At 38.9% G+C, this 15,205-nt stretch overlaps 1 protein-coding gene across 16 annotated transcripts in view; it reads left to right on the top strand.

Moving 5' to 3' along the window:
• MCTP2 (multiple C2 and transmembrane domain containing 2) overlaps positions 1 to 15,205 on the top strand; it is a 155,009-nt gene that overhangs the window by 59,929 nt on the left and 79,875 nt on the right. For all 16 annotated transcript variants that reach the window (XM_068695706.1, XM_068695708.1, XM_068695705.1 and 13 more), the window contains 4 exons: positions 7,719 to 7,861; positions 8,630 to 8,706; positions 9,887 to 10,001; positions 11,989 to 12,024. In XM_068695706.1, the coding sequence (XP_068551807.1) occupies positions 7,719 to 7,861; positions 8,630 to 8,706; positions 9,887 to 10,001; positions 11,989 to 12,024 (371 nt within the window). The remainder of the gene's footprint in view (positions 1 to 7,718; positions 7,862 to 8,629; positions 8,707 to 9,886; positions 10,002 to 11,988; positions 12,025 to 15,205) is intronic.

The raw sequence follows: 15,205 nt of genomic DNA, 5'->3' as shown, positions 1-15,205 counted from the left end.
TCTGAATTGTCACCCACTATGTACTGCTCTTTCTGGGACGTCTTCCTTTTGGTATAGTTCAAATTTCTCCTTTGCTTTACCAGATTATTCTTACTCTTTACCTTTATCTGTTAACCTAATTTTTACTACTTTTTTTTTTCTTCACCTTTTGTCTTTTCTATTTTTTTTTTTTTCTGTCTGTCTCTCTGTACCCAAGCCAAGGAAGCATAGTGCTGTAGAACAGCATCTCTGTTCTACTGACATGGGAGAGGCTCCAAAAAAAAAAAATAAAAATCCCTCTCCAGGTCAACACTGCAGTGCCCCCTCTTGGGGATGCAGGGTGGCAGAGGTGGTGTTACCCATGGGTCATTAGCTTGCTTGGAGTCTGGTTTATTTGCTTCTTTCTGGTCCTTTTTGGGATACAGTTCATACGTTAAAACTGCCAAAGCAGACACTTAGCAAGTGGCAGTCACATCACCTGCATGTACATTGGGTGCCTAATGTTAGGTGGTGTGTGGGTCCTCCCGTATTTATAACTGATGAACAAAACACTGAAGGTTGTGGTTCTGTCTGTGTGTACCAACCCAAACCCAACATTTAGCTTTCTGTATACTTTGTATAGTATTACTGTTATTAGATAACACGGAACAACATGGTTGTTGAGGAGTTTTTGACCTCTGCAGTTTTAATACCATGGATAGAAAGCAGAAATGTTTTTTAGAAACGTGCATCTGTGGAACACTGGTAGTTCTGCAGGAGAGAGAAAAATTGTGTATCTTATTTGGCCTCAAGGAAATGTGAAACATTCACAGTCACCAGTTTTAAGTGTTGCCATTTTGTTATGCTCTTTGTGGTTTCCTGGCATTTTTGAGTCTTCTTAATGAAGCTCACAACTTCCAGCTCTATGTGCTTTGAACTGGGAGTGGATGGAGCACATTTCTACTTGCTGGTTCACTTTCCTTGGACACAGTGATGTCAGTTTGTATGAGTCAGTCTAATGAAACCTGAAATGTCCTGGTCCCTTATGGCCACAAGATGCTCTGACTGTGCCTGCTGCTGCCTGTAAGAATCACCTTTCCAGAACAGTGACAGTGACACTGAGCAGGAGTGTGATGCCACAGTCGCACGGAGGTGTTACCTTCCTTCAGTTGGCAAACCCTGGTATATATGTATATATATATATTATACTGCTGGTATAAGAAAACAAACTGTTCTGAGGGCCTTTAAGGGTGAGAAGCTCCTCATGTTTCTAAATCCTGCTCCTCTGAAGTATTGAGTGCATGTTTTGCTCTGTCAGCCACTGTGGTTATGAGAAATAGATTTCTTGGATGTGATGTCAGCTTGTGAGTGTTTGTGGTTCTTAATTTTTTTTTTCTTCGGCTGTATTGCTCCAACCTGATATATATATATATATTCATACACTTGCATTTCCTAGATTTTTTTCTTTTTTCTTTTTTTTACAAGTTCTTTGTACCCTGTCTCTGTCCTTTTCTATTTCTTCCTATCAGGTTTCCCTTGTCGCCTCCTGCTGCTGCACTTGGGTTTTGCTCTTATTTCTTTCTCTCATGATACAGGCAGCAGAACACGGAAAACATGCATGTGAGGAGCAGGGTGAGTTGCAGAAGCTCAGAAGGAGCTGTCTCTTGGCTGGGTGCATCCCATCACCCCCAGTCAGAGCATGTCAGCAGCTGCTCTCACTTTTAATACCAACCACTTGATAGTCAGTGGGTTCTATAGGACTCCCCAAGCCAGCAGAGGCCGTGATGCTCTGCCACATCGGCAGCTTTTACCACCACTGGGAACTGTGCAAAAATGCAGTCTCCCTAGGGGAAATTAAATGGAAAGAAAGGGGACAGAACAGCAAGCACCAACAACCTGCAGTAGACCTGCACCCACTGTATCTCCGGACTGTCTCCTGCCTGGGTCCACAGTGGTAGCAAAGTGCCGGAGGCGAGGAAGGGTTTGCGCTGGGCTGGGCGTTTGTCAGCTTGCACAGAATAAATCCATTGTTTGGAAAGCAAATGCTCAGAGCAATTAGGCTGAATCGCTCCCTGCAAACATGCTGATTAATTTAGACTTTCTCTGTTTTCAGGGTATCTGCAATTAGATCATTAGCTCTTCAGATTTATTAATTATTCAGATGTATTAGGCAACTTTTCACACTTCTTTTTGAAAGGCATAATCATGACTAATTTACAAATGTGAAGAATTTGGATGGTTTGGGGTACTTATTTTGATGTTTTCTGGATTCTGTATAGCTCTGTGTACAACAGCTTGTGCTGCAGTTGTTGCTCTGCTCCATATTCAGTTTCTTCGAATACAGCAGGTGGCTGAAACTTTGCCTCTGCACGGCAATCCTTGCAAGCCTCCCTCCTCAACTGGCCTTGGGAAAGGAAAGCACAAAGATGGGGGGAACCTCAAGAAAATGGATTAAGTTAGAACAAAAGCAATGATTCCAAAATGCGCCCCTCACCTTTGGTAACATAAACATTAGATTAAGAAATATAAGGATGGTAGCACTGGTAAAGAATAGGTAGGGCCCAGAGACCAGGTCTTTTATTTGGTAGGTATCTAATTTAGATAACAGATTTCTTAAATGGTTCAATCTCTCTGTCATGAAAGCTGACTCTCAGGGGCAGCTGCCTTCCCTGACAGCTCACGCTGGGTCTTGGGGCTCCTACAAGGAGGTTTTAAAAAGCCATAGAATACAAATACAAGAAGATGCAACTACTTATGCCAAAGGCCCTTGGTGCTCACTAGTAATGTAAAAGTGGCTTCTGCTGTGTCCTTGCACCCTCCTGTGCTCCATGTTTGATCTGCTCTTTGTCATAAGCTATCTATTCTTGCTGTCATTGTGTCCCAAATGTCGTTTTGTTAGGATCTTGTTTGTTTTGTTGGTTTAATTTCAGTCACCATTTCTGAAATGTCTGGTACTTTTCCTTATTTTTTTCTCCTCAGCTGAGGGTTTGCGTGTGTTCCTCATATGTCTTTGGTCAAGTTTTTTTGGTTTATTTTCCCTAGGAGCCTATTGGTGATGCTTGTTTCCAAGAAATGTTTCATTTCCATCTGGTCGCGTAATCTTGCTGTGCACAAAACTTTCCAAAATTACCTGGATTTCCTGCCATCAGATTACTTTTTTTCTGGTTTCCTCTTTAAGCCTTGATCTCTGCAAGGATAGTGGTTTTCCACTTAAGAAGAAAAGTGTGTGTTCCATTATAAAATGTCTTTTACTTCTTATTGTAAATAACTCCAGTAATTCTATTTCTAGGAAGATTTTAAGAAATACATTCTTTATGTGCATATAAAATAAATCCTTCATTTCCTTTTTCAGATTCAAATACGGGATTTTAACTGAAACTTAAGATGGTCTAGGTTATGTTTCATACTGCTCTTGCTTTGAGCTTTCAGGATTTTAAGGCGACTAGGTGGTAATTTTTTTATTTATGTAACAAGACTTGTTTCATATGCTGTATTTCCAGTAAGTTTACTCCTATAAAATGGAGTGTGGTTTGAAATCATATCGGGTCTGGTGTTTTTCTTGTAATTACGAAGCAAGTGTGTAGTATTATTAAACACGGCTGAAGTGGTACATCTCTTGGTTGCTGCTAGAGGGCAGCAGTATCCATTTAAAAACACCATTAACAGTTGGGCTACTAAGCCCTGTCCTGATGCTGTGTCTCAGCAACTTTTGGTCACTGAAGCTTGCTCAGATTTTAGCTGAGGCTTGGTCTGCCTGCACTCATAGCTTGTAAGTGTTAGTGGGAGAAAAAAAGAGGCAAAATAGATATTATGGAAATTAACTCAGGGGAGTATCACAGTTGAGACGCATGTTTCTCCAATGAGAAAACTGATTAACTGATTGATTTTTTAGAAATCATCCTTTTTTTTTTTTTTTTTTACTCTTACTGGATTTTAGATTAAAAAGCAGATCATCTAACACATGCATATATAGTTAACTGTTTAACAACCTTCTTGTCATTGCATAATATTTGAGTTCACCTCAAAACATCTCACCTTGCTTTATGCACCAGAAGAATGTTTGTCTGGGTCTAAATTGTTAACTGCTTCCAAGCAGGATTGTTCTCATGTTACCCCCCTGACGTGTTACTGCAGCTGAGGTGGTTGAGATGGGCAGGTTCATAACCTACATTGCAGCGCACCCCTGGGTGCAAGTGCTTACAAGTTGTTGACTTGGTTGCTTTTGCTAGGAGGGTGCTGCTGAAGTTTTTTCCTAACGGTCTGGCTTCAGAAAATTCTCAAGCACCTGTTGTGTCTAAAAGAAAATGAAACACGTCCTCTTTCAGACTAATTAATATCTAAAATCTCTAGTCACTTTGGAAAAGCTATTCTGTTTTGGTTACACTGTAGATTGTCCCTAATAAATAGCATTTAAACCATCTAATAGCTTTAAGCCTTGAACTCAAATACTGTTCATAATAATTTGCAATCTGTGCTGTTCATCCTGCCAGGTGTGGCTGGTCCACCTGCCTTATTTCTCATTCCCTGTCTCCTTTTAACCTACTCTGATCACCTGAAAGCAATCTGGGGCATCTAAGAGATGGGTGCAGCAACACCAGGAGGTACAGGAGCTTTATCAATGCAGTGTGGGAGAACCCTTGAAATCCTGAAAAGGGGCTTCAGTGCTGTGTCCCTTCTCTATCCAGCCCCATCGCCCAGCTCGCTTTTTCTCTCCTTACCACCCGGGTCCACCTGAGCAAACGCTGCTGAGCCCTGGTTTGCTCCCAGCTGCCGCCTCAGAGGTTAAAGTCCATCTGTCTGCCAGTGCGGAGGTGTCAGCCCATCATTTGTAGGATGTCGGAGCTGCACTCCCGTGCCGCCGGCCCCGTTCCCCTGCCTGCCTAGTTGAGATGTTACCCCTCTGACAGCCCGACAGCCGAGCACCGCCGCAACCCGCGCCCGCTCGCAATTATTTTCCCTAACAATTAACGTGGTACTAACTTGACACTTCTTCCTTGTTTGGCTTTTGTAAACCATCATCCCTTTTTCTATTAATTCCCGGCATTAATATTTTCTTTCGCGCGAGTGCCGCCGTTCACCCGTGAAGGAGTTTGAACATTATGTAGCTGTCAAGATCGCGAGGGATTACCCGGCGTGCCTTGCCCGAGTAAGTGACACCACTGAGGCCTGGCTTTGAGATGTTTATTTTGAGAGTAAGCTGACAAGCATGAAGGCCTGATCCCACAGTGGCAATCTTATTTAATTAAAGGCCTCTTTTTATTATAGCTTTTTCCCCACTGTTATATAGACATATATATTATTTTGCTTTATATATATATATATATATCTGTATGTATTTATAAAAAAAAAAAAAAAAAAAGGAAAATTGCTAAAGCCTGATTCACGCAAACAGTGCTAGGGAGCCTTTCCCCCTCTTCTTATTTTTCCCTTTATTAACAACCTGGATAGCTTTCAGGGCAATAATGCGATTGGGATGCTTACTTAGATATGGTCCTCTTGCTTCCCATCCTCAGAGAAAGGGCTCAGAGTTTTGTACTTGCAAATAGTGAACTTGTTGGTTGTTTGCTTTCGCCATCTCCTCTTTCTCTCTCTATCTTTTCAGGTTTTGTCCTTGCTTATGGGTTTTCTGTGCCAAAACACAGTCTGTTATGGCCACAGACTGCCTGCCTCCAGCACCGTCTTCATTTTTTAGTTCCTACACCTGCTTTCCATATATGGGCTGGTTACCATTTCATGCACAGAATAGATTCTGGACATTATTATTGCTGTTGTTATTTTTGAACATTCAGTTTGCTCCTGCTTGTCCTGTAAATAATAGTCAGTCCTCTTTCCTTTTTAAAGGAGAAGGGAGCTGGGATCTTTGGAGCTGGAAGAACATCAAAGATCTCAATGCTGTCATTTCTCAGCTTCTGCATCCTCTGAGGGCTACTGCCTCTATCGTGGGGATATGTCTTACCTTTCTGTTCCCATTCATTGTGTAAAAAGTGCTGTTTTCAAGCGGTGTGTTTTATGCAAAAGCGTAATCATAGTTTGGATAAGTATTCTGCTGAAAGGTCTAGTCCTAACCCATTAAAAAAACATTAAGAAACCGATCTCTGACTTCCTTGGATTTATTGTTTTCATCTTTAAGAGAAGACGGGAAAGAAATTTCTTTAAAGTTTGCATCATTTTTCACATTAATAAAGAGGTTGATTTTGGCAATAACTATTTAAAAAAGGATCAGATGTAGTTAGTAATTGAAATCCAATCAATATTTTCCTTCTGTGAATGAAACACTTCTGAAAAGAAAGTAGAATAAAACTTTCTGCAATTCTTAAAAATAACTCCATATGTCCCAGGCACATAATTCTTCACAGTACTATTCAATTCCAAATAGATGCTAACACATAGCTATTTTTTCTCAAGTTTTTCTTTACATAGCACTAATCAGAGCCTTGAATATTTGAATGTGGAGTTTTTGTGTTTTCACTGTTTCACCAAATTACCGACAAGACTGAGTATTAGTCTTGCACTGGGTCATTCCGAACTGCTGCCCATTTGTCACCAGTAGCTCCATGGGTACCTGTGGGGGGACACAATCAGTTAATTTCTGAACTCGTGAAGTCTGGTGGAGGAGTTTTTCTTCTGCCATAAGCACCTTAAAATGTGCTGCTTGCAGTGATGGCCGTGTTGAAAGCATGCAGTGCCTGGTCTGGATGTGTCTGTTGTGTTAGCTGTGATTCTTCTAATGAAATTGAACTGTTAACAGGGAAGTGGAATTTTGAATGTAAGGTACAGTACCGGCAATACTGAATGTGACAGATAAGAAGCACCTGGGATCAGTTAATTGTATGTGCTGCTAGACCTCAATTTTACTTTTTCAGTTAGTGGCAGTCTGAGACTTCTGTGAAGTCTAAATCAACTATCTAGTTAAATGCTTCGTGTACCTCATTCCCTCCTTTTTTTTTTTTTTTTGTATCTTACGCAGTGATTGGTGTTAGTGCAGATGCCATTGGTATAATAATAATAATAAAAAGTTGATTCCCTCTTCTGTTTTCCTTTGACAGCTGCAAGTCTGTCTATTGCTGCAGAGTGGCTTGAGCCCCATGGTCTGTCTGTGGGCATCTGTTCCATAAAAATATTGAATGCTATTGCCATGGCAAAATGTGCTGTTTGGATTTTTAAATGTTACCTGAATGTTATTTGTTTTCTTTGCGAAGTCTGCTCTGTGTATGGTTTTATCCTAAGCTGGTGAACAATGCCAGTATTTTTTCAGTGAAGCTTCCAATTCAGATTTAAGCAAATTGGCAAATGACACCAGTGATGAAATCCTGATGAGCATTTTAGCTATTGTTGCTGATTTCCTTGGAGCTCCTATCCAAAGTTACAATGCTTTTTAGTGTTGGTCTATTCATATGTTTGTAGTCACAGGATCACATTTTCTCTTTCACTCTTCTGCTAGTTGCCCTGTAAATATTTCTTCATCCTTGTTTGTTTTGTACCCAAATTAAAATGTTAACTAAGTTACTAAAGAATAATTAACGTTCTTTAAGAGTAACACAGCATAGATCAAGCAAACTGAAGATTTTGTTGCCCACTCTCAAACAGCCTTTTGGTTATGTTCAATTGAATTAGAAATTTTTATATAGGCAATTATGCATACACATGTATATTAAAAACTCATTTTAATTTATTGTTGTTTATGGTTTTATTAATATACATTTTACGATTATGGGTTTACATGGGGGCAGTGCTAATCTATTTCTTATTAATTATCACAGGTACAAGTGACCCATATGTGAAATTTAAATTAAATGGGAAAACTCTATACAAAAGTAAGGTAGTCTACAAGAACCTAAACCCAGTTTGGGATGAGACTGTAGTGCTGCCTGTACAGACCCTTGATCAAAAACTCTGGATCAAGGTAAGTTTGGGTTTTAAATTTTTGAAAGATAGGTAAGTACTCTTTTAAGCAATTGTTTTCTACTTTAAAACCATAATGATTTTTTATCCACTGTAGTAGGATAACATAAAACACGATCCAGTTGAAGAGTTTGAGCAATTTCAAATTAAAATGCACATATGTCTTTTCCAGATTTTACTTGCATGTTTTGCTTTCATTCTATGAAAACCCAAGTTGAAATAAAATTCCTTGCCTGGATATGTTTAAGACTATAGAGCTAAATTCTGCTCTAACTTACTGTGCTTGTGCGAGCTTAGTGAAATCAATAGTGGTTTCATAAGCACGTTTTAGGAGTGTAATTTGGCAGGGTTGAACAGAATTATTACCTGGGATGCAGCCGTGACAAGTAGCAAAGCCTTTTCTCATTATGAGTAACGTTACAGTTACCAGAACTGCAAGCTACCAGTTGTGAGCACTAATTGCTAAAACATCTGTAGCAAGAAGTACCTGATTTTGTGCAGCATTTCATCATTCTGTTGCAGAGAGCATAAAGGAACAGGCACAATCTGTAGCAGCACACGTCTCTGTTTACATAATATTAAGAAGACACTTTCAAAACACTGTTTAAATATTTAGTTAAAAATACAAATTAAAGCAGGGAGATGGAAAATTATCCCTGAATTATATTTAAGCTTTGATCATAAAGGCCTTAAAATATCTGTTCTTTTATCATCCAGGCTAAAACTGGCTTATGATGTGAAAATTATAAATATTTTATTTTGCCACCAGGTGTATGATCGAGACTTAACATCTTCTGACTTCATGGGTTCGGCATTCGTAGCACTCACTGAACTTGAACTCAATAGGTAATATGTTTATTTAGTTAAATGTTATTGCAGCTTAATTGAGAAGCATAACAAAGTAATGAAATGCTTTTGCTATAGCTTGGAATTCATCTATTCATGAAAACTTATTCTGATTGAAGGGTGGGGAGCACATTTAAAACATGAGAAATAGCTTAAGATAAATCCCACATAGGCATGCTTTTATCCGGCATTATGTACGGAATCCAACCCAAACTGGATGGAGCCCAGCTCAGAAGAAGGCACACTTTTCTTTTTGTATCTAGTAATAAGGACAAGTGTTTGTATATACAGTATTGTTTATGGAAAGCTGCACTAGAATTATCTACAGAGGTGGATTTATGGCAGAAGAAGAGAAGAAAGTTGAGACCCCCTATTAGCCCCATGTAGAGTGGGGTGTGTTTTTTCTGCAGATAATTCAACAGGGGAATGGTTTGCCTTGCTGCCTGTGAGCTCCCCCATTTCCAACACCCCCCCATTCATCCCTGCTGCAGCGGCATCTGGCCCTGATTTAGTGCAGAGGCAAACCCTTCGCCTTTTGTCTACTGCTGCTTGGTCTGAATGTGGAGCTGGAAGCCAGGAATTCAAGTTTTATTTCTCTCTTTTATACTCACTCACTGTGTGACTTTTTTTGGGGGGGAAAATGAGTTCTCCCTGTGCGGATATATTATAGCTCCCACGGCTGTTGTATCCGAGTTTCCAGAAACATTAATGAATTTGTCTGTGAGACAGTGCCACCAGGTAAATACCAGCCTCTTTTCAGTGAGGGAACTGAGTCACGGAGGGAGACGAAATGCACGTGGCAGTAAAGCAGAATACAGATCTTGTGAGTCAAATCCCAGCCATTAATGCTAGAAAATTCACTTGGATGAGTTTCCCTGTCATTCTTCTTCCCCGTGAAGTAGAGGCAGCAGTAACTTAATTCAGCATGTATCCACATCTGGAGAAATGCAGATAATAACATAATAACATGATAGGCTGTGTTATTTAAAAGGTTGTGTATTTTATCAGAACTAAGGGGGAAACCCTCCAGACTTCTCCCTTTAATATTTAAACTCAGTGTTGGGAATTTCAGACAAGAGGCTGAAATTTGCACAGCTCAGTGTGACCTTTAGTAATGAACTCGAGTTAACTGAAGTCAACAAATGCTTTTTCTCTCTTTTTTTTTTTTTTTTTCTTGCAGAACTACTGAACAGGTTTTAAAATTGGAAGATCCCAACAGTTTAGAAGATGACATGGGAGTGATTGTATTAAACTTGAGTCTAGCAGTAAAGCAAGGAGACTTCAAGAGAAATAATGTAAGTGGCTTAGGAAATCAAATTTATAGCTGAAATGTGTTGAGGTGAAAAAAAAAAGAGCTGGAATAATCTGATTTACTGGGAAATGCCACCTTTATTTTCATCTTCAGAGACTCTATACTGAAATCGAGATAGATCATAGCTTTTTTTTTTTTTTTTTCTCTTAAAAACACATATTTAACTGGGTAAAAGGTGCTTAGACATCTGTAGCTGAATGCTTTTGTCTTGTAGTTGCAAAGTGCTCTGTGGCAATGCTTTCCATGTATCGTGTACATGTTAACTTCCACTGCAATAGGCAAGTTGCTAAAGTGAATGTGTGAACTGTACCTGCTTTAATTGCCATTTCAGGGCATACTGTTTTCTGATTTTCACCCAGACACTTAGATTTTACAACCTACAAAGAACCCAATAATTTGAATGTGATTCTTATTTTTTTTATCATGCTGATGAAACATACATTTTTGTGAAATCTTAAAACAGGGATTTAATGTTAAGATTTAAACTCTAACAGTCCTGCAGAGAAGCACACTGGCTGAGGAAGAGATTTCTTTTAAAAACCTGAATTTTGCTACTGAGTTCAGCTGAACTTCACTCCTGATGCAGAAACACGGTGCAACTTTTAGTGATGCTAGAAACACCAAAAAAAAAACAAACAACAACACTTGGTTGGAGACTCTGAACGACATGAGGCTGATAGTTTTTAAATTAAGTTGTGCATGTGTTGTTTTTGTTAGTTTTGTTTATTTGTTTTTGTTATAATTTTCTAAGATTGCTACTAGTGTTCTACACAGTGTGGAGCAAGCCTGGTCAGCCCACCCTGCTACTGTCCATGCAGCAGCTTTGCAAGGCATGGGGAAAAGCCAAGAGTAGGCATTTTCTTAGATCTGTTTTTCAAGCCAGACCAATTTTAAATATGTGACATAAATATGTAAAGAGAAAATCTTTCTGCAGTCTTCTGTATAGTCTACTGTGAAAGTTGCTGTTTACAACACATTATTGAATTATAGGTATGGAATTTGTCTGAATAGGTTTATTTCTAGAAATGTAAATGTTTAAAGGTGGTAAAGTTAACATGGGATGTCTGCTGTTCAGTATTTATTTTTCAAATTGTCTTTTCTGGAAACTGTAAAATTATCCACTGCATTAATTTAAAGATAATTGTAAAGTTACTTCTACCTTAGTCTGTGATTATTAAAAAACTTAAAGACATCAAAACACAGTTGTTATATAACTATGTTATGAGATGGCTTCAATCTTGGATATGAATTCACCAGCTAACTTTTACAGGACAATGCTGTTGGCAAATGCTATCAGATTGCAGGAAGGGGTGAAGCAAAGATGGTATCTTTATGTTAGCCAAAAGAACCTCAGGAATTCTTCTGGGATTTTTAGGAAGGCATGGGCTAAAGTGGACTTAACCAATGAGACAGAAAATAAATGGGTTTAAAGTAGTGGCTTTTGTTACTCTTGGGTGCTTGCTTAACATTCAGAATGCAGTTGATAGAAGAGTTGGTGCACACTGTAATTTTTTTAAAGATGATGTTTTAAGCCCTTGTATTTTAAATGCAAATTGCTCAGCCATTTCCAGTGGAATCAGAATAGTGAAATGTCTCTGTCCATATTAGCACTTAACAGCAAGATGATTTTTTTAAACTAGCTTACTGTAGAACCAGATGGCACCAGAACTATAATCCATGTTTCTTCCTAATGGTTCTGGGTCCCTCTAATTCTTCTTTTTTTTTTTTTTTTTTTTTTACTTCCTATTATTTTTGGTGCAATGCAGGTACTTTAAGTTTGTTGATTATGTGCCATGAGGGAGGGAGGTAAATGAATGCAGTAGTAGATCCAACTCCCTTCTAAGCTTTTCTAACTCATTTTATAAGCTAATGTTTGAATTATTTTGCTAAACAACTTTCCCCATTTTATTCCTCCTCTGCTTTTCCCTTTGTGGGTTCTCTTTGTTACAATGGTGGGGACTCCTGAACAGAGATGGTCAAATCGGAAGAAACGATCTTCGTCCAAGGTAATTCATAATTTTTTCTCTTCAAAAAGTCCACTCCCAAGTCTTTGTGTCCTCCTCTGAAAAAAGCTGCAAAAGTATAAAAAATTTAAGTGTAGATTCTACCTAAGTGCAGGACATGTGATTATCTTTAGATTTTTGATTTTTGAATGTGTTGAGAAATTGCCACTGCTTTCTTATCATATGTCCTGTGGTAGCATCTATCATTGATCAAGAGTGAGACCTCATTCAGTAAAGAGTTGTAGAAAGACACAGTCTGTACTAAGAAAACATCCGTATAAATTCAGCAATAACAAAAACTGTAAATTGCTTTATGGATAGGTAGATATTGGTGTTGACAATGGGTCTTCTGATTCTTAGTTGAATTGTTTAGGCTGTCTCTTGCCACTGGAGAAATTTGTGAGACAGCATTTTTTCTAGTTGTTCCTGTGGGTTTTGAAATCCCTTTTGTTCTTGGGATGGAGAACGAGTAGGCAGTTTTCATTATGAGCAATGTAACATGATTTCAAGGATTTGTGTTGCTACATATCTACAGAATTTGCTTTCCTTGGTCTTCTGTAGTAGCCCTGCAGACTGCCATTACTTTTATATTATTGCATTGTCCCATTTTTGCATTAGTTTTTAAACTTGTTTGGGAAACAGACTGTGGCTTTTTATTTGTTCTGTAAAGCTTTAATTTGCTATTGAGTAAATAACAATGATATAGAAACTGCAAGGCCTAGTACCCAGCTTGAGAGCCATACAGTCTAACTTTCTGAAAAGCAAAATTTGGCTCTTATGAGAACACATATGCATCTTGATATTTTCCCTATATAACTATGGTTTGTGCCTAAATAAATTAAATAATTAACCTCCTCTTGTTTTATTCCTCATAACTCTGGTGTGGTAAGTAGAGGAGCCAACCCTCGCAGGTATTCTGCCAGCAAGTATATTTTTGTAAATAGAAGAAGTGCAAAGAACAGCTCTTGGAGCTGGCTGGCTGCTTGGCGAGCCCTGGTTCCAGGGAGATAACACAGACCCTTTACCGCTGCGCTTGCAAAGAGCCGCCAGACATCCCTGAATGCAGTATGACAGAAAGTGATGGAATAATTGAAGAGCTCAGTGCTTTAGTTTTTAACTAAAGCTCTGGAAATTACTATGCCCTCACTCAATCAGTGTAGCTTGATCCCCCTCTTTCTCACGCAAGCACACACAGCTGTCTCTTGATGCTGGTTGGCTTTGGGTTCCAGAAAAGGGAGCCAGGTTTTTAAACTCTGGTCCTTTTTGTCCAGAATAGCCAAACTTCTGTCTTAGTTGCTGTCATTTGATTTTTTTTTTTTTCAGCTGTACACTATATCTCATTGCATTTTAAATAAATTTTTATATATGCAGTTTTTAGACTTTTAGCTATAAGCCATATTGGCAGGTCTCTCAGTTCTCAAGACTCTGGTTTGTGCCTTCGCATCTTTAAATAAAATTGAGATGCTAAGGCACGGTACTGAATTAGGAGAAATTAAAGTATTGTTTAAAAGAGGAGGGAGGGGGGGGGGGGAAAGAGACAAACAGAGCTGCAACCCTGTGCTCTATTCTGTTACAGTCACTAGAGGGTAGGAGAGCTTCAGTTCTTCCCAGGGAAGACACAGTTCATGCTCCAGTGTGATCTCTAAAGAAAAGCACTGTGACCATCCAAAGGCAGTAAAAGTATTTCCCAGCATGCGCCGGAAAAATCTGACAAAGCAGTATTTCCTAGTTTATTGATTCTGCTACTGCACTAAAACACTAGTACTGTACATCAATAACCATCTTTAGTTAGGAAACTCTGGTCTGTGGAAGCAGTACTAGCAGTTTGTGGCAGAACATAAAGGCTAGAAAGAAAAATTGTGTGCATGGGGAATATAGGTGTCTAGGGAAGGCACAAGAGGTTATGGAAGAATGGCCAGAGAGTATGATGGGGTAGAAAACAATGTTGCTGGACGAGATAAAGATATAGGAATAAGGGAGGCAGGGGAAATGGGAAGAGCTTTGTAATAGATGCACAAACTCATATCCTTTTTGGCTCCTGAGCTGACAGTGGTTGGTTGTTGCAGGAAAAAAAGGCCATATACTTTCCATTTGAGCAGCTGAACTGAGACAGATCTAAATTTCCTCTCTTTAGCTTTAGGTTTAAATAAATAAAAATATTCTATTAGGAATGGTTTCCCTGATATTTTTCTTTTTCCACTGAACTGTAGCTGACCTATATTATAATATTTAGCTTTTTTTTTTTTTTTCCTAAAAAAAATATAGGGGAAATGACTTACTCTAAGGATGGACAAAATAAACTTGTTTTTTACATTTTTTTTTTTCTTTCTTACCTCTGTAAAAGAAATCTGTTATACTCTAATTTGACCATGTTATCTGCGGTTGGCAGATTTGGAATATCAGTATCCTAAATGAGTCCTGTCATGTTAGTCACAGGATTTTTTCTGGATTCTGAAATTCTCCTCAAATGGTTAGTACCTCTGCTGGTATTAATGCCTGATGCAACCATATGTCAGATTGCTGAAGGGATTCACATGGGCTGTGGTGGATACCATGTACTTTTCACGTGTTTTCTCCAAGCTCCTTTGCTTTTTGAAGGAAAAGCTTTGTTTAAGACAACAATGAGAACAGCAGCAGTACAAGATATCCAGTCTAGCTATGTCTGTCTCAGTCGTTACAAATATTATGCAGGAAGAATTTCAGCCGCCGAATATTGTCTTTTAAATCATTTTGGTTTGAGCTGTTAAACGGGATGATTTAGCTATCTGTTGATTACACAGTATATATCTTTCGTTGCTGCTAGAAGGGAATCATCTCACATTTGGGCTGTATCCCAAGACATGGGCAGCACATCCAGAGCCCTCATTTTTCATGGGAGCTGAGAGCCGCATTGTCCTCTGCAGGAGCTGTCTCCAAGAGCACAGCTTTCTTCTTTGTAATGCCGCTCTCCATGAGAAAAGGGAGGAGGATACTGTTAAGTAGTATTAATATGTGAGCTGATATCTGTGTATTTGCCAGCTCTCCCCTCTTTTCTATTTTTTTTTTTTTTAATATTTTTTTTTCTGGAGCTATCTGGGGCACAGAAGGAGTTGGTAACTATATCTGCTGGAACCCAGTGTCCTGATGCTCAGTAGCCTTGTTTGTCCCGGGTGGCTTGAATCTCGCCCTGAGTGCCCGTCATGCT

The sequence above is a fragment of the Anas acuta genome, chromosome 12, assembly GCF_963932015.1.
Source record: "Anas acuta chromosome 12, bAnaAcu1.1, whole genome shotgun sequence".
Taxonomy (NCBI): Eukaryota; Metazoa; Chordata; class Aves; order Anseriformes; family Anatidae; genus Anas; species Anas acuta.
Note: the sequence above shows the minus strand (reverse complement) of the source record. Positions and strands in the feature narration are given on the sequence as shown.